We start from the raw sequence: 20,294 nt of genomic DNA, 5'->3' as shown, positions 1-20,294 counted from the left end.
GGATAGGCCTGAAGTGCCGTCCCATATGCAGAGGGCTACACGTATACACTGTGTCTGTAAGGTAAAGGTCTTGCAATCTTGCATCACTTAAGTAGGACTGCTCTTTCTGCTGCCTCAAGGAAATCTCAGCCATGGGCAGTGTAGAGAGAGAGTAGCGTCCCCATTCTGCTGTGCTGATGTTTCCCATTTAAATGCAATCTGACAGCTACAAGCTTTAGGGAGTAAAATTTTAATTATAAATAAATACCTATATAATATTAAATACATACATAACCTCCATGCCCAAAATCAGGTAGTCCCAGCTGACTGTAGTGATATTTTACTTTCTCCTGTTGCTGTGGTAGGCAGGTCTCTGCCTCTTTGGAGTCACAAAGAATTTCCTCTCTTTGTAGCTTAGTGTTTAGTTCAGTCCATGTCAGTGTGTTGCCTCTGCTCTTCAGGAAAGGAGTGTTTTAATTAATTGTGTTTGCCAGTGTAATAAAATCCTCCTGTGGGGGAAACAGCCCAGCAGCCAGCTCCAGCGTTGTGTCAGAGAACAGGTCTGTGCTGCCATGTGGATGCAGTCCAGTGTTTTCTGCCCTCGAGTGTTGTGCAGACCCAGGACCACCTCCTGGCTGGCAGAGGCACAGAAGCAACTGCCAGCATGATGGGAAGAAAACACAGGGAAGTACCGTAACTGGAGAGACCCTATCTAAAGGCATGCAGAAGGAATTTGCATTACCAGCAGAAGGAGAAAAATCTCATGTGAACACTTTGGGCTTCTAGTTTTCTAAAAGGATCTAGATGAAAGGTTGTGCAGTGCATTTTTAAGGCCTCCAGGCAATTACTTAGATATCAGGGTAAAGCTTATAATTGGGGTATGGGGAGGATGAAAGGACAGAGTTAGGAACAAATTCAATTTATAACATTAAATGATTGCATAATAATCCTTTTGCATTAAATTAAGCAGTAATAAGTGTAGTCGAGCCATGCTTTATCTGTATGTCCATGCTTTTAATTGTAATGTAATTTTTCCATTGCCATGTATTTAGCAGTTCTCTTGCTAAGGATGAGTTTTGAATAAATGATTGTGTTTTTGTAGTTTTCAATAAGAAGATGCAAATTTATTGTCTGATGCTTGTAACTTGCCAGAAGGCTCCTTTTCCTTTAGGGAATATTTTGCTTTGATTCCTTATCATATCAAGACCACTGCAAATAGCTAAGCACAAGGTGTCCTTGGAAAAGCAGATTTTTTAATAACCATTTTCCCCAAAAAGCTAGGCAATGTGAAGGGATTTTTTTTTTAATGGCAGTGGTTTTCAGCACTAAAGCTTGATCTTGATAAGTCCCTTAGCAAAATTTGTGTCAGTAATTTTGAGAACGTTTTTGGGCCCTACTCTTAAAGTCTGCTTCTCTTTGGGAAGTTATGAGCTCTGTAACCCTTCATATGATGGCTGATTGAGTACAGAGGAGGAGAACTATCTCATGTGTAAAGTTAGTCCTGTCAAAACATATGCATAGTGGAGAAAAATGACTTAAAAGTTCAAGTCGGTTTTGGTTCTCCTGTAAAACTGGGCAAGCCAGGTGTCTGCTTTGTTAATTTGGTTTCTGTGTGAGCACCCAGAATTGTTTTTTGATAAAAGTCATTGTTGATACTGGGCTGAGCTGTTAGGTGAGATCTGGACACTTGTTTGTCAAAACTGATCTGTACTAAATGCACAACAGTCCTTTTTGTGGAAGTGAAATTGAACTTGTCAGGGGTAATCAGGCAATCACTTCCCTGCCCTGTATGCTCAAGCACAGGGCCTGGATCCTCTACAGCCCTCTGCTTCAGCAGTGGACCTCCCTGAATGTTTGCTGAGTATAAAGCATTTTGTAGAAAGCTCTTCTGAAGAAGAACAGAAGTTGTTTTTCCTCTGATTTCCTCAAACATTTTCATCCTTGATTTCTAAACACTGGAGTGTGTCAACTTACGTAGCAAATGACAGTAGCAAGATGCTACTGTATGCAAGAAATGCTGTCTCTGCTAGCTATACTCAGTATGCTGGTTGAAAGTTTTTCCATATACTTGCTGCTGTGTGCTGGTTTACTTATACATACACACCCCTACCCTCTAGTATGTGAGTTCAGAGCATCCTCAGAGTTGAACTTAAAACCCTTACAGTTCTGAGTGGCAGCTAAAACTGGCAGCCCAGCTTTGAAATCTGTGGGTGGACTTTGCTAAAGTCGGCTTATTTAAATGCTTTTCTCAGGGGATGAAAATCAGGGGTATTCGTTTTAGAGGCGTGGCAACTGGCTAGTATGTTTTAACAAGGTGGAACTTTGCAATTAATATTTTTTAAATTGTAGTTTGATATAATCTTAGATGATTGCCTTGGACTTGGTTGGCATTTGGCTACAAGTGCCAGAAGAAAGATGACCTTGGCTTGTTTGAATTCAGGGGACTCTGAGGACTGAGGAAGCTTATTAAGAGATTCTCTTTTTCACTGGGATCTTCTCATCATATGGATACTCCTGCTGTGTATAGGGACTCCCAAAAACATCCATTTTACTTCGCATTAGTCATGGTGATTCCTCAGGTGCTACACAACAGGGCATCATGTGTTCAGGTTGAATGGAAAAGAACCACTTTAATATGTCACACTGCTTGATGTGCATTAGATAAGGAGATCTTGGGTGCACAGTGTTAGGTTGAATTACAGCAGGGACTTTTCAGCACTGTTGCTTTCTGCTCATGCTTTCTGCTAATGACATTAAACACCATTTGGTCTTAGCTGGGTGCATCTGGATTAACGTCAATGCGTTCTCTTGTTATAGGAGCAGCTTACTGCCAGTTCATGGACATGTTGTTCCCAGGGTGCATTAGCTTGAAGAAAGTAAAGTTTCAAGCAAAGCTGGAGCATGAGTACATTCACAACTTCAAACTTCTGCAGGCATCATTTAAAAGAATGAATGTGGATAAGGTATGCATTCTGTATTTGTATTTCAATCACTACACGTTTTGAAAGTTGTATAAATTGGGTAAAATTAATAGGGGAAACAAACTTCAGAATACTTGAAAGTCCATTTTTTCAACCTTTACTGGAGTTACAAGTTATATGTGAAGATGTTCTTGACCTTTCATCATCTCAAAAGGGTGTTTAGCCAAGAACAAATAAGTTTGGCATGCTCCATTTAGGTATAAATTGAAAACTGAGTCCATGTTTCTGCTTTTTGTGCAGCCTAACTCATTGTATCTTAATATAAATAAAACCCTTTTGCTAAAATGCCAGGTGTTGGAAATTCCTTTCATTAGCAGATCTTAATGTTGAGATACAGTAAAATTACCAGTGACCTGAATTTCCAACAAGATAACTTAGAAAAATGCTATTCTTGTAAGTATTCCATGTTTCTTGTCCAAAGCAGGGCTTAAGGAATTCAAATTATTCAAAAGCTGGAATAATTTACCTGATGATTTAGTAGGTCAGGCAGCACATGTGATCTTGTAAAGTTAAAAATGGAAGTCTCTGAGAAAATGGCTAGTTCAGCCATATGGTATTTGGTTTATACTTGAATGTGAGAGTTTGATAGACTCACCAGTATAAATTACTGTGTTGATAAAAACAAATAATGGAAATTATGTTGTCATTCTTACAGTTTTACACCGATGCACTACCTGTATAACCTTTTAAGATTCCGCTCTGACTTTTAGTGTTGCCTTATTCTGAAATTTAAACAGTCTTAATAGGAAGTCCCTTAAGACTTTTATAAAGCACTGGAAAACCCTTGTTTCACGAAATGTTATGGATGCTTCTATTTACAGTGTGATTTGCTGGTGAAACATTGGAAAGTCTAATGTAGTGAACATTGTCAATTTTCCTGTAGGGAGCAAACTTAACTATATCTTCTCAATGTGGAATTAAGATACAAATGGAACAACCTGGAAAGACATGCAAAATGCTGCGTTAATTCTTGTAGATTTGTAAAATGCTGTACAATCAGCTTAACCTTGAAGAAGAAATGAAAATTGCAAAGGGTTTAGGTACCTTTTTCCAGCTGAAAATTGAATGCATTCAAGAGGCATTAATACCCATGTAACTTGGCTCTTCATTCAGCTGCATGAATTAAGCAAAGCAGGGCAGCTCTCCTGCAGTTATAGTCCCTGTCTGCCCAGGGCGTCTGGGAACCTTGAGCACTGTAATAATTGGCCATAGGCACCTTTTGGAGGTTTCATGTCTGTGAAAAATTTGCAAGATATAGGTATGGAGATATTCTCATAGTCTTTCCATGTTTTAGTAGAACTTTATAGACATTTTAGTGAATTTCTGCATGTCCACAATCTGTTCTATGTATAGCTGTATGTGGAATGGAAAAAAATTACAAGGTTAAAACCTCAGGGTTAGTTCCTTTGATGAACACGTGCTACCAAAATGTAGGTTGGTTTCAACTTTAGCATGTCTTGGAAGAGCTGCTGTTTTTTGTAGTTCCGACTGTAGGACAGAGAGCAAGAAACTCCTGACTGTACTTTTTGAAGAATTGTTCATTTTTAGAATGCAACTGTAGCATGTCCATTAAAACCAGAAATCCCTAGCTGGCTGAATATAGTGTTACTCCTAGAACAGTGTCATTCATCATGGCTGTCACTGCAATCGGAAGGGAGTGGAGCAGCAGTTCCGAAGGCTTACACACACCTACTGTACAGCTACTTCAGAGCTTGGGTCTCTGTTTTATTTTGTTTCCGTTTTTTACAAGCACTTGCAAATTAACCATAGTTCCATTTCTTTTAGGAATGAAACAATGGCAGAGGAATATTTGCTGATGTAGTTAGTAGATTTTTTTCAAATGAGTGTATATATGTAATGTTTATATTTTAAAAGGGCAGTGACAGATTATTGGAAACTTTATTCTACCTTTCAGGTAATTCCCGTGGAAAAACTGGTCAAAGGGCGCTTCCAAGACAACTTAGATTTCATTCAATGGTTTAAGAAGTTCTTTGATGCTAACTATGATGGGAAGGAGTATGATCCTGTGGAAGCTCGACAAGGCCAAGATGCTCTTCCCCCACCAGATCCTGGTGAACAGATCTTCAACCTGCCCAAAAAGTCTCACCATGCAAACTCTCCAACTGCAGGTATTTTGCATTTTAAAGAATTCCATTTCTGTCTCTGAAGACAACTGTAAACTGTGATCCACTTTACATAAATACTAGTTAAAAATGTGTGGGCTAGGCCATTCCTTTTGCCTAGCATTCTCTTTGGCTTAGTATCTTGACACGTCAGAAAGTTAGTCAGAAAGTTAACTTTTCGAGCACTCCAGTTTGGCCCAGCCTGACTCCTCCACTGAACCCTTGATATAAATGATGTGGATTGTAGTAATGGCTGATGGTGGAGACAAAGGCATTTAACTATCTTGTTGCTGAATGTGGTATGTGTAAGTGTATTCACCAACATTAAATGGAGTGTGTTTGTCTTTCACACCTCCACTTTTATAGGAAATTGCTAGCACAGGCTGATTTATTTTTTTATTTTTTATGGTGAGCAAAATGCTTCCAAATCTTAAGGGCTGACCAGAAGGAAAAACATTTATTTATTTTTGGGTTTATATGTGTTTATTGTTTGGGTATGCTTGTCGTTTTAACAAAGTACAACTATTGCTCCTTCTCAAAGATGCCTCAGTCCTCTAACTTTTTATTTTGTGTTTTTACTGGGTTTTGCTAGGATGGAGATGAGTCTCTTCATAGGAGATTGTATGTGCTAAGTTTTAGATGTTTAATTATTGCTGATCAGTATTTACAGCGTCATGGCCTTTCCAGTTTCTCACACTGCCTTGCTAGCAAGCAGGCAGGCAGTACAAAAGAAATTTGGAAGGGGTACAGCCAGGACAGCTGATCCCAACAGACCAAATGGATAATCCATTCCACATGGCTTCACGCTCATCAAGAAAAACTGGGGGAAGAAGGAGAAAAGTGGGGAAGGATGTTTGGAGTTAGAGCGTTTTTCTTGTCGAGTCACCATTATGGGTGATGGAGAGTGGCATTCCTGGAGATGGCTTAATTCCTGCCTGCCCATGGGAAGTAGTGAATGAATTGTTTGCATGGCTTTTGCTTTACCTGTTGAACTGTCTTTATCTCAACCCATGAATTTTTTCTCCCTTTTGCCCTTCTGATTCTCTTCCCAATCTCACTACAGGGGACAGTGATAGAGCAGCTGTAGGGGCTCAACTGCTTACTGGGGTTAAACCACAACAGTGCTTCTGGAACAGGCTAAAGGACTAAACCTGATATTTGGTGTTTATGTAATATAGGTGTGATTAGGCACTAAGCACATGCCATTTTTGTTAACTGAGAACTAAGTGAACAGGAGAGCAGCTAATATTAAAAAAAAAAAAGGGATCTCTAAACAAGTGTTACTGGGGTCGATGGCCTATATGCACACAGGTTTGTGCATGCAGAAAAACACGTGCACACGCACTTAATTCCTTTATTGGTTTGTCCTGGGTTTATGCTAACCCATTCGTCAAATAAGGATTTATATTTAATTGGGTTTAAATCCGTGACCTGTCTTCTCATGGGCTCGGATATGCGCCAGTGGCAAAGGGAAGGGGCGGGTGTGAGGCACCCTCAGTTTTAGGCTGGCTTATGCTCTGGAATCATACCCAGATTTCAGCGTTCTGCTCTGATCACTTCTGACGTCAAAGTGGGGCATACTTGGCTGGCTGCCTTCAGCTCATTAGTGCTTCCAGGAAATGGAGCACCTAATAGCAGGCCAGTGCTGCTCTGGGCTTCTGAAGCTTGTTTACATCTTTGTTTTGCACCGTCTTGTGCCTGAACTCTGCATTTCAGGGCCTGGCACACTCTAATTTCCCATGTGATGTCTTGCCCCCACCTTTGAAAACAGAGTGCAGAACAGAAACAAGTGCTCATGTCAAGATGTTGTCCAATGGAGAAATTGGAAAAGACACTTTTATTAAAAACAGACTTTACCATGCTTGTAAAGACCATTCTTACAGATGGTCTGTTTTTACCAAAGTCACAAATATGTCATCCAAATTAAAGCTGTGGAGGTGACAATCCTACAGAAATTGAATAGCTACTGGAGTGGAACCAGCCAGCTGATATGGAGGATAATGCAGTGTTGTGTTGTGTTGTTGGTTGTAGTGAAGAGCATGTCCTGTGCCTTCCCAGCCTTTGGATTGGAGTAGGACAACTGAGATAGTGTGATGAGTTTTGGTAAGATCCTATGCTGTGAGAGTTAGCTTCTTCATGGAAAGATTCCTTTATTATTATTAACTTTTGTCCAGAAGTATGACAGACAGGACACTAGTTCAGTTTCTGAGCTGAGGATGGGGTGTATAGACATTAGATAACGCTGAGTGAAATGAGAGTTCCAGCTTTTCTTGCTGCTGGTGTTTCAGAACAGGACTCATTCAGTTAGGTGTCAGACATTTGCAGGTTTACCGATTTCTGGCTGAGCACATTTTCATTTCAATACTGATGTATTGTGCTTTTGTGCCTCACCTCACTGCACCAGGTGACCTGGTTGTTTGACAGGGTTGTTTGCAGATGCATACAAAACTCCTCCCAGAGTGCCCTCAGAGAGGGCACTCTGGGAGGAGTTTTGTATGCATCTGCAAACTCATGTGTGCCTCGTCTCCTGCCATTTGAGAGTAAATTGGAATGAATGTGGGAGCAAGTTCTGGGTAGTTGGAAAATGGCCATAAAAGGTGTGCTTCTGTCTTGCACACATGCACAAGGAGTATTCCTTACAGTTGTTACAGGAGCCATAATATGCAGCCCAGGATGCAGTTGGCTTTCTGGGCTGCAAGCGCACGTTGTTGGGTCACGTTGAGCTTCTCATCAACCAACACCCCCAAGTCCTTCTCCTCAGCACTGCTCTTAATTCCTTCCCTAGCCAGCGTGTATTTGTGCTTGGCATTGCTCTAGCCCAGGTGTAGGACCTTGCACTTGGCCTTGTTGAATTTCATAAGGTTCACATGGGCCCACTTCTCGAGCCTGTCGTGGTCCTTCTGGATGGCATCCCTTTCCTTCAGCATGTTGACCACACCACACAGCTTGGTGTAATTTTTAATTTGTGTGATTTGCTCTGTATTAACACTGAAGCTTTGAAGTCTTAGTACTGCCTTGTTTCAGTTCATTAACAAAACAAAATGAAGCAATTGTGAGAGAAAATAATTAGAAGATCTTTCAACATAATCCAAAAGTTTTTAAGCAGTGTGTAGTAGACACGCCTAAATGTATGCATCTGTTGTTTGGTGTCAAGAGCAAGCAGATATATGGATACTCATTCATACTGTATTTTGGGGTTTGGCAGACTTTAAAATATTGTAAATTGACTAAATGTATACATTTCTAAAGGAATAATTATTTAGCTACTAGTAATACTAGTATTTCATATGCATTTCAGATGGTTCCTGTTGTTTCACGTAATAACTCTTCTAGTGCCCTTTGACAGAGTTTTCAGTTTGAGTGATTTAAGAGATGGTGATCTTGTTAACTCTTCACAACTGCTCTGTAACACTGTGTTCTAACACTGTATTTTCAGAGGTATACTAGGATATGTCTTTCAGTTAGTAAGTGGTCAAATCCCTAAAGACTACTCTGAAAACTTACTCAAAAAGGTACTGGCATGAGTTAAAATTATTTTTGGTATTTAGTAGACACTAAAGCTTGACAGGACCCCATGGTATCAGGTAGTTGCTTTCTGTACCTGTACATGGATATTTACCTGTATCTCTACAAATGCAGAGTGTGGTCTTTATTTAATTCGGAAAAAAATGCTTTTGAAGCAAGGCAAAACTCGAGAGATCTGAAAATGCACTGGGGGTTGTGTTAATCAGGGAGCAGGCCAGCAGCCTTCCCCTTCCAAAGGTGATCCTACTGGGGAGTCAGTGCAGGTCAAGGATAATGCAGCTCGGAAATGGAAGCATAAATAGGTCCCTACAACTAATCTGCTGTGCCACCCTCGCCTTGCCTCGTCCCTTCCATCAGGCAGAGCCGATTTGTGGCCGAGCTGATGGTGGTACCGTGGGTGGGTGGGTGGGTTTGGTAATGTGTAGAAATCTGCTTCTAGAACGAGCAGGAGCAGCGAGGATTCACCAGGTAAACACAGCTCCCTGCTGGGTGAATTAGGGTATTTTCCTCCTTCGAGGAGCAGAGCCAGCAGCACAGACCACTGCTGTAAGCTCTCTGCCAGCAGCACCACAGCTGCTTTGAGATATAATGCCATCTGCCAGCCCTGAGCCGACTTTCGATCTCTGGCAGCCTCAGCTCTTCCCTAATGCAGTGGTAAACAGCCTACAGATGTACAGTCAAAATTACGGTACAGGATTAAAATATTAGGGCACTGTTGTTTGTGCCAGTTCTAATGCTCCCTGCGGGAAATAACAGAAAAAGCCTCATCTGATCAAAATTGAAAATACTGATCAGGTTATCAGGATTTTAGCTTAGTGTCTTATGTAAGTATTCCTGTATGTCAGAGCAGATCTCCATGGAGCGCTATTTTGTGTGGGGGTATGGGGTGTCAAAAATACACGTGTAAAAGACAGCTTAATAAAATCAATTATTTACATGTAAGGTAAAAATGTGAGAGGTTCTTAGATGTAAAAGCTTTTTTTTAGTTTGAAATATTCAGTGAGAGCAGGATGACTAAAGCAGAGCTGGAAAATACTGGAGGATCACATGAGGGCTAAAAATACTCACACTATGACAGGGAAAATAACCAGGGCAGAATGAACTGTTTGTGCATGAATGCTTTATATATAATGTACCATCGAAGAGCCAATTGCACAAGAAAAATAATGATTTTCTTTAGGGAAATAGTATATCCTGCTGTGGCAGATAGGCTGGAAATTAATTTTGAGGGATAAAAATACTCAATAAAACCAGTCTCTATTTTAGCAGCTAGTGATACATTAGGACTCCTGGGAAGCTAGACAACTCCTTCTAATGCCTTTTTATTTTTTTATTTTTTTTTTTACCTTTTACTTTCCACCAAGACTTGCTGCCATTTGCCCAGGTGTCAGGCAGTTGGTGTTGGTGATGGCAACCTCTGCTCACAGTGGTGGGGTGCTCCAGGACAACAGGCTGAGCTGCAGGGCAGCAGACTGAAAACCTTCTCATGCCTAGTTCATACAAGGCCAAGGAATTGTACTAACTGATGGGAACAGCATGTGCAGTGACAGTGCCAGTTTGGGAGGTAGAGGAAAGTGTCTCAGCTGTAATACAGACACACCTCCCCTGCCAGCATGAGGAGAATTTAATTTTTAAACCCATGAGCTTGAGAATTTAGACTACAAGGCAATGCTGCTTGCAGTGCAGGAGCCAGGGCCTTTTTTCTAGAAAGATGATTGTGTTTGGAAAAGCAGTGCTGAACAGGCTCTTAATTTTCAGTGTACTATGGGTATGGTTTGAGTGTTTATGTTGCTCAGATTTTTGCATGATCTTTCATTTTTCAATATGCATTTCATTGCAGATTTTGCTTCAGATTTTCATTTTGAGACTGCTTTTTCCTTGTAGCTAAGCAGACAGTGGGACTTCAGAAAATAAAGGTTTTTAAGAGCATTTCAAATTTTAAATTGTTATTACTCTGTTTAGGCTACGTGGAATGGTTTCATCCACTGCTTGCAAGATGAATGCTTGCATGCTTGGAGATGTTTCTAGAGAAAATAGGGGTTCCAGTTGAGAACAATTAGTAGTTGCCTTTAAAATGTTGGTTATTTTAAACCAATGAAGAGTAAAGTCTTCATTTATGATGGGGGAAAGGCTTTGGTTGGTTCCCATTTATCAAATCTTTATATTAAAGACAAACCGAGGGAGTCATGCCATCAACAAAACATTTTCATCCAACACGTAGACTCCCTTCTAAGTTCCTGCTTGGGTAGTTCTGTTGAAATTGTAAAAGTTTCAAGTACTCTTACACACTTAGCTTTGCCAGCTGTCTGGCAGTGAGGATCAATGTAGACAGAGGCTGTACTGTAGCCAGCAGCAGCAGAGATTAGGAGAGCTGATGGGACAGAAGGGTCCTACCACCCAAGGGAAGGTAGTACCACAAAATAATTGGGCAGCTGTACCACAGTGTGTTGGGATTCTGAAAATCAAGTCAGATTTTGTCTGAGGTCATGTAATTCCCATTAAGCATCATTTGTCGTCACTTATGGCAGTAAGCATCCCTAAATTGAACAGTTTCCTGCATCCTCGTGTAGCTGCAACAATAAACATGTATGAATATTAACTCATCTACTGTTGTCACTCATTTGGTTTGGAAGGGGCGGAGAGTTTTTCTTTAGCTTGTGAAGAAATTACTAGCTCTGTGGCCTCTTGTTGGGTTTGGTTTTTCTCCTGTGGCATGAGTCAGAAATATTCACTTTATGAAATCCTTTAATTTGACTAAAATAGACTGCGAGTGACTCCTAAATTCCACTGAAGCAGTACTCGTGTGGTCTCAGCCAAGTCTTGTGCTTGCTCAGGGCTTCCACTGCTTTCCACACTGTCCTCATGCACGTCCATACTATATTCATGCACATGCTTTCTTGAAAATTTTACATAAATATTTAATGGCATATTAATTACATTGCTTCAAGGAAGATTTCTCCCTAAACGTTCAAGTAAGTTTCTCGACTGCGAGACTGCACTTGTGATTCAAAGAGACCTGGAATGTGCAGCCTAACTTTGTTGTACCCAAAACCTGCACAGTGCCAACATCCACTGTTTTAAATTGCAGAAGTTTACATCTGTTCGTAAAACGTAGGTCTTTAGCAGAAAGAATAGTGAAGCTGAAACTGCAGGGGATACATGCTAATGATTGTTTCTGGAGTACCGCAGGTAGGAATCCATAATGCATTTCAGAGCTGCTTCGTTTTAACTTATTTGCGTACAAGAACAGAATAATTTGTTTTTCAGCTGTGAATTTACTTTTCTCATCTCTGCTAGTGTTATATGGGCAGATACAAATAAGCTATCCAGGTGCTAATTGAAGCAACTGCGATACTGTTTAGAAAAAAAGTTCTAGTTTGAGCCTTGTGTTGACCTAAAATCAGAGTGTGCTGTCACAGAAGTTCTCACAGAACGGTGAAGGTGGGAAGACACCTCTCAGATCGTCCAGTCAAATCCCTCTGCTGAAAGCAGGGTCACCTAGAGCTGGTTGCCCAGGACCAAATCAAGATGTATTTTGAGTATCTCCAGGGTTGGAAACCCCTTGGCCTCTCTGGATAGCTTGTTCCATCATTTGATAGCCCTCAGATTGAAGAAGTTTTTTCTTAGTTTAAATGGAATTTCTTGTATTTCATTTTGATCCCATTGCCTCCCATCCTTTGGGGACCACTGAAAGGAACACTGAAGCGTTTGCATCTTCTTTACACTCTCTCCAGGTGTAGATAGGATCCCCCCCGAAGCTTCTCTTTTCCAGGCTGAACAGTCCCAGCTCTCTGACTTTCCACATATGTGAGGTGCTCCAGTCCCTTAGTCATCTTTGTGGGCCTTTATTGGACTGTCTCTGGTTCATCCATATCTGTCCTGTAGTGGGGAGACCTCAACTGAACCCAGCACTCTTGATGTGCCTCAGCAGCGCTGAGTGAAGAGGGAGAATTAGCCTGCTGGCAATGCTCTTCCCAATGCAGCCCAGGAGGCTGTTGGCCTTCCCTGCTGCAAGGGTGCCTTGCTGGTTCATGCTCCATTTAGTGCCCACCAGGATGCCCAAATCCTTTTCTGCCACATTGCTTTCCAATCTGTTAGCTGCCAGGATGTTCTGGGTCAAAGGGCGGTTCCTCTCCAGGGCAGGGCTTGGCATTTCTTCTTGAATATCAACAGTAAGCTTGAAAAGGAATTGGTAATGGGAAACATTTATGATGCTGATTACAATGCAGTTCTTTCACTGGTCAGTGAAAACAGCTGGTTACTGGATATTTTTTAAATAAAATATCTGTATAAAATTTTGTACTTTCTCAGAATATTTATGTGGGTTATATATAAATATTGTCATAGAAGATATGATGTTGGAAAGAATTTAAACTGCTTGAATTATGTAGTCCCTCTGAGCAATGCATTAGGAGCTGTTCCACGATTGCACTAATTGACTGCCAAACCATTGCTCAACAGCAAGTCATTAAGAAAGATCTACCAAAATCTTTCATCTCTTGTTTAGGTATCTGGCTGTGGCAAGTACTTTGCACTACTCTACCAGCTAACATCCTTTAATTCTTATATGAAATTAGGCTTCAACTAGAATGGGAGAAGTTTGCCTCTTAGCTGATTCTAAAACTGATGTTTCAGAATAAATGTGCAGTAAAGCTTTTTTTTTTTCCTCCAGGAAATTTTAAATTAGAAATCCCTAAGCATTCCTTGTTGCAATTAAGTTCTATCCAGCTGTCGCCGATACCATCAAGTATCTACTTAGCTGGTTTTTATCTGTGTGACTAAATTGGAATATCGTGTTCATTTAAGATCCTGAGCAGTGGAGCAAAAGTGGATTTCTTTTGATTTGTCTGGACCTGATAAAGCTCAGTAACACTTTGCTGCAGAAATTCAAAGGGCTTTGTTGTTTTCAAAGGAGGGCAGAGTACAATACAGTGTATCGGTGCTATCCAGCCCTCGCTGTCCCTGTCCGCAGGCAGGGGGAATGTGGGTTTGCTCTGCACGCTCTGGGAGGGCCCCTCAGCTGCAAATTAGAGAGAACACCTGGGGATTAAAAGTTTGTGCCTGCTCTGTCCTCAGCTGCCTCTGATGGTTAAAAAGAGGTGTGCACTTGATGATTGGGCTTTCTGTGATCAGTACTATATGGTCTACAAAGAGCTATCTCACTTGACAGGGCCATTGAGCATGAAAGGGAGCAATATGCCAGTCCTGCACAACACGAGTTGCTTAGTTAGGTCTTGCACCATGACTCCCCAGGAGAAATGGTGAAGAGCTGACAGGCCAAGGGATGCTGCCCTACAAGAGCTGAGCAGCTTATCTAATGCTTCTGTGCAGGTAGAACAAGGGCAGTTGGTAGAGGGGGAGCTGCATTTACCAGCCAGGGTTTCACATCTGAAGGGCAATAGTATGTTTTAAAGCATTTACTTTTCAGTTGATATCCTGAACTGTGTCTTATAGGTGTAGAATACAGTAAGAAATAAATAATCAATTCTTTGGTTTAGTATACATAAATTTTATTTTTAAGTGTTGTGCAGGTAAATGTTGCAGTTGTGTGTGATACAAGTACTCATGAAATAACTTGAGACCCAACTAGAATGCTAGAGTCAAAGTGATTTTATTTCACATGTGTGTTTTTCATTCATATTTTGGCACTAGTTTTCTTCTGTTTATCTGCTAATCCAAATGAAAATTATTTTTCTGGCTCTGAGAACATCTTAGCAATCCTGCTCTGAAACAGCTGACTTTTAGTTAGTCAAAATATGGGCTGAACCTAGAAAACATTGAAGGCAGGGTACTCAAGTTTAGGCAATTTCATAAAGAAAGAAATAGCACCGAAAGATCTTGGCTTTTTTAATGTTTTTCCACAGATAATTTATTCCTTGCTGGTCTAAGTATGATGTGAAAAAAGTTTAATTTCGGACATATGTACAACACTGAATTTTCCCAAGTTTATTGAGTCTGTGTACTATATCTGAAATCTGCTAGAGAAGAGTTTGTGTATACAATTAGATGTGGAAGCTATTGGAGTCACCAATTTCTAAAAGAAACAAAACAAAATCCAAGAAGAGCAAACAAACAAAAACCACCAAAAAAATCACCAACACACTTTTTTTTTTCTTGTGTGCCTTATATGTAAAAGAGCATAGAACAGGAGGATGGCCATCTTGCACAGAAATGTTTACACATGTTAACTGAATTATCAGTTGTTTGTGTTCTGTTGGCATTATGTGACCCAGTTAATACAGAGTTATCCTTCGGGGTGGGAGGAGATGCCTGTTACAGAGGGAAGCCTGTGACTAAATCAGGAAAGCTTAAGCAGGCTTGATTAAATAACCCATTGCTGCTCTCCTTTCCCATCACTTTTCAGCTCCTCCAGTGAACTGTCACAGTTTTAGGTCAGTGAGACTGTGAGCTCCACGGTCTTGTCATATGGACAGCCCCACAGGATGTCTCTCCCACTCTCCTGGCAATTTCTTCCTAGTAATGCCTTTTTGTGCTACATTTGGTTTACAATTAATTTCTTTATTAAAGCATTGTCTGACACTGGTGATACATTGTGGAAATGACAGCTTAGAACAATTTGTAGTGTACCATAAATCAAGTAATTGCATGGGAGGAGCTGCTGGCTAGGAGGTGTGTGGTAGAAGGTGGCTGCTGAGAAAGCCAGGGCAAATTCCTCTGAAATTGGTCAACTGCAAAAAACTCAGAGCTCAGCTGGGTGTTTGCTGGATTAGGGCTGTCTACTGTGTGGCCCAGGCTTCAGAGTCAACATGATTTGATGGTGGAGGATGAGATGGAGCCTGTCAGCACATCTGGACAGCTGTACTTTGCTATTTGTAGGAAACAGTGATAAACACAGGTGCTGCTGAGCAGGACTTCTGATTCACGTCTGCTTAATAAATCAAAGAGGTCTGAGGGAGACTGGGTTTGTGTTCTGTCCTCTTAACCAAACCAATTTTTGTACAAGATGTCTGTCCACTGCATTTCAAATTTATTCCTGGTTGTAGGGAATATGGAAGAGGCTGAGTCAGAGTACAGTGCTTATGGGAGCTGAGGCAAGGGGGACGGCTGTGGGCCAGGCACTCACATCCTGGGCTGAGCAACTAAATCAAACAGCCAGTGTCGAGGAGATGAAAGATGGAGAGGCAGACAAAGGTGGGATGAGCTGACTGTGAGGTTTCTGTGAAAGCACTGCAAACCCTTGCACTCAACTGTTCCTCTGTTTGGGCATTTGTGTGCCACAGTCATTGGGAAAAAGAGTATCTGTATGCACTTGCTAATTGCCGTTTTTGCTGGTAAACATGTTGATCCATATTCTCGCAGATTTGCAGTGCAAGTAATTAAAAAGAAATAGGAAAAACCTAAGCAGATCAAAACTCATCTTTTGGTCACTGTGGCCAACTGTGAGTTCACCAGTGGGTTTAATTCTGTGTGCTCTGTCTGAATCTCAGTGCCCTTGTCTCAGGCATGATTTACATTTGAGAATGAAGAAAGCCCAGAGGCAGTTTATCTGAGTTTGTTTCAGGTCTGTCTTTCTCCACGGAAATTGAGGGATGACTGTGAACACTAAGTAATGAGCTGGGAGAATGGTCTCTTAATGGCATATTTTTTTGAAGCTGAAAGCTGCTCAGAGCTGAGGGAGCTCTGTGTTCTTGGTTTGATGTTTGTTTATTTTGGTTTTAGAATTAGTTCACTCTCAGTAGCAAACTTAGACTGCTAGGAAATGTGGTTTTTCCTTTCCTAAGGTATAGCAACACCAGAACTTCCTCCACTGTCACCTTGAAGTGAGAGAGAGAATGGCTGGGTGTAAAATGAATTCTTTTGTTGAAGTACCAGGTTAATAGGAATGCATTTATCATAGAGATCAATATTGATTGATTGATTGATTGATTTATTGTGGTTTCAGGTGCTGCTAAATCCAGTCCAGCTTCTAAACCAGGATCAACACCTTCTCGCCCATCTTCAGCAAAAAAAGCTGCACCGAGCAGCTCAGCATCCAAATCAGATAAAGATTTGGAAACTCAAGTCATACAGCTCAGCGAACAGGTAGGTTTGCTCCGGGCACAAAATTAGATGCATTCATTGTCACAGACAGGCATGAAATCTAATACTGTCTTCTGTTGAATGATGCTCTCCAGAATTATGAAGGGACAAAAGTGGAAATAGCTTAGCTGGAAAGACAAAAAAAAAAAAAGATTTATTGTTAAAAATAAGATCTGGGAGAGATGACTGGTGTTTGCCAGTATTTTTAAAAGAATATCTTAGGAGTGACAGGTAAGTCTTGCTGAAGTACGATAATTTTATTATGTGTTGAAATATATCTTTTATTTCACTTGGATAGGAAAAATACCAATAGTGTCTTTGCTCTTGTGTATTACAAATAAAATACATCATTTGATGTGTCATTGTGGAGAAGACAAACCTGTTTGTAATACCAGAATGTTAAGAGATTTGCAGATGAATCAAGATTAGTTCATTGCACTCTGCATTCTGGAAGGAAGGCATTAAGAAGGTAATATGCCATTTTCATTAAAACGTGTGACTTCCCTTTGTGAGAATACTTAGTTGTATTATAAATAATGTTCTGCAGTCTAGTTAATAAAGCTTCAGAATTTCTTTATTGTTAGCAATGTTAAGGGCTTCATTTTTGTTTATGCTCTGGAGCTTTACACCTCTCTCTCATTCCTGGACATGCAAGAGTGTCTGCACTGAACATGAATAAATAACTGCATCTGGCTCAAGACTGCGCTGTCAGAATGGTGTAAATGCCACTAGTATAAATGGGACCTGATCCCTGTATTTGTCCTGGTTGAGGGAAAACAGAAAGGAAAAAAACTCTAGAGTTTGAGGTGCTTGCAGCTGCATTCAGGAAGTAGTTGTTATTCTGGATCAAGTATAATTTCCCACAATTAAGGGCATTTCAGTTTCAGACTTCCACTGACCTGAAACAGCAAAGATTTCAGTTTGTTGGGGCACTGTTTGCAAGTTCTTGGTTACTGTTACGCATTTAAAGATGGTGGATGGATAGCCACATCCCAAACACAGCATACTGCAGATTCTGGGTATCATTCTGAGCAGCAGGGAGCACAGCAGTGCCCACCAGCCTTCCCAATGGGCTCTAGATTGTTGCTGTAACAGGAAAGTTTTTAAATGTTGCACAAGGAATGGATGTTTATATTTTTCATGGAATCCTTTTTTTAATCAATGTCGAGTGGAGTTCAAACGTCAGCTTAATGCAACTTAAACCGTGACATCTGTACTCAGAAGTCAGAATGTGTTTGCTTCAGGAGGAAGAGTTGGTTGGGATCTCAGCACCATAAAAATATTTGATCTTTACTGAAATAGGCAGTCACTATCACATCCACTAGCTAACATATTCGCAGCATGTTCCACGTGTGAAAACCTTAAGCCTTATATACAAATAACCCTGAAGGAAAAGTGATAATTTCCACCATCACCAAAGGGGAGAAGAAATTCTGAGGATTTGAAAAGTTGATGCTCTAATAGCTAGTTTTTAGGAGACATCATCTACTGGAGTAGTCTGGAAGGCTTTTTTTTTTAATGCTGACAACATTGGGTATCTCATTTCCCACTAATGGATACTTGTGCACCCTCGGCATATAACATGAGCCAAAAAACTTATGCTGCAAAGCAGCTCTGAGCCAGGTTTTCCTGACCCCGCATCTGAACATAATGGAGGAGCCAAATTGCCTGGTTTTTACCACTCACCGACAGTTGTGGAGATGAGGGCAGCAGCCACCTTTACCCAGTTTCTGTCTTTATTAGGAGTACAAAGTGTCAAATTGTATCTTGGATATCATTTTCCTGTGTGGCTGTAGCAGTCTTTTTTCAGACCTTTCATGGGTAGCAGCTAAGGGAGATTGAAGCATCTGAACTTCCATGCGATTTGTAGCAGAAAATTTTAATTAGTGGGGATTTCTGTACGCTGAGTTTTACCATAGCGTAGCTTAATGAGCTATTTGCAATAATTGTAAGCTATTCCTAATGTTTGCTAGTTTAATGGCTCCCAACAATCTTAAATTTTCTCTTAAAATTATATTTGATCTGTGCTAGTAAATTAAATACTTCCAAGGAATGCCACTTTGCACTGGAACTTGATTACCCATAGCATTAAAATACTGAAGTGGCCCTGCTGTGTCTCTGGTCTGTGCCAACTATCACTCTTCCAATGAGTGTCTCTCTGCCCCTGAGGAGACAACACAAACCAGCAGCCATCACATACAGAGAAGGGACCTTTACGTATGGCGAATGGTCCCAGGAACCATTAACTGTATGTGGATACACACAAAGTTTCTGAAAACAGCACCATCTTGGCTGTGTGCCTACAGTTGTGCCTCATCTCCAGCCTGGTTCTGCAGCCGTGTGAGTATTCGTGTTAATAAGTGCCATCAGAGAAAAGACCATTTAGCGAGAACTGCTGCCTTTGCACCCATTAACTGGGTTGCAGAGGGGTACTTTTGGTCCAGAAACAGAGCGTGGGAGTTGATGTGTGCTGTTCCTCATACAGTATCAGCCTTTTGGCATGTTCACGGAAGGAAAAAGTAGGATATGATGTGCTAAATATCTGAAGAAATATGAATTCATGTGTCACAGACAGGTAGTTGATATGTAACTGAAGAAAAACATATCTGGTTTGGTTATACATATATATATAACAACGTTTATACTGTAGTTAATTAACACTGTGTATGTATGCATAGTTTAATGGGTTTGTTTCTTTAAACAGAGCGAATGCGATAGAATAAAAACAGGAGAATGTCTTCATAGTAAATAGGTCAGAAAAGGGAGATGGTCTGAGCTATTAGCTGCCAATTTTTCAGCTGAAGTTCATTGTTTTCCTAAGCTCTAACAAGCAGAGAAGCAAGAGATCTGGAAGCAGTTATGTTCTTGTTCTGTCTGGGTGCAGGCATTGCTCTCAAGCAATATGCTGTGGCAGATCCAGAAGGCACATCCAAAGTGTGAGGTCTTCATCTACAGACCAGACTATTGTAAACTCTTGTTCCATTTTGCTATTCCTACTTTTGTGAAAAAATACTTAATTTTAAGGTGCCTGGTCATTATGTCCATCATGGACTCAAACTGCCAAGGCGAGACTTGGATGTGACACTCAGGCAGCTGGTCAGAAATGGATTAGTACATAAATGAGATGCTCTGAGATCCTGCTCTGATAACAGGTCAGTTCTGCTGCTTGATGCCTTTGAGAGTGCAAACAAAGGTCAGAAAAAGGCATCACTAGCTCAGCAGTTATGGAAAAACAAACTGATAGGATTTAGTAGGCTGTCAAACAGCATTGTTTGAACTCTGCTGGTATTTTTACTAGTGAAGGAAATAAATTAGCTTGCAGTGGAACTGGCAGCAAAGAACTTTGTATTAAATTGCATCAGTTCACTGAAATGTGGTCTGATATGACTTAATTTATTTAGCTTGTTTTATTTAGAAAATCATTTGTATAACTGCAGCCTTTAAAGTGCTAATTTGGCTGTAATTGGCTGTGATTGAGGTCAGTGTGTTTACTATAGACAGCTTCGTCTGTGATTGTATCTGTTGATTCTTACATTGCTGTCCTCCAAATTTGTGAGCCACTTACACATTTTCCTGATTGGGTATACCCTGCTAGGCAAAAGTTTGTAGGTTATGCTCCCACAAAATTGTTCTTTTTAAAATATAT

At 40.6% G+C, this 20,294-nt stretch overlaps 1 protein-coding gene across 3 annotated transcripts in view; it reads left to right on the top strand.

The window, feature by feature from the left end:
- The window catches only part of MAPRE2 (microtubule associated protein RP/EB family member 2), a 99,899-nt gene that overhangs the window by 71,366 nt on the left and 8,239 nt on the right, over window positions 1–20,294 (top strand). For all 3 annotated transcript variants that reach the window (XM_050308349.1, XM_050308338.1, XM_050308359.1), the window contains 3 exons: window positions 2,797–2,942; window positions 4,876–5,089; window positions 16,512–16,651. In XM_050308349.1, coding sequence (XP_050164306.1) covers window positions 2,797–2,942; window positions 4,876–5,089; window positions 16,512–16,651 — 500 coding nt within the window. The remainder of the gene's footprint in view (window positions 1–2,796; window positions 2,943–4,875; window positions 5,090–16,511; window positions 16,652–20,294) is intronic.

The sequence above is a fragment of the Myiozetetes cayanensis genome, unplaced genomic scaffold (assembly GCF_022539395.1).
Source record: "Myiozetetes cayanensis isolate MyiCay16 unplaced genomic scaffold, myiCay2020 scf1, whole genome shotgun sequence".
Lineage (NCBI taxonomy): Eukaryota > Metazoa > Chordata > Aves > Passeriformes > Tyrannidae > Myiozetetes > Myiozetetes cayanensis.
Note: the sequence above shows the minus strand (reverse complement) of the source record. Positions and strands in the feature narration are given on the sequence as shown.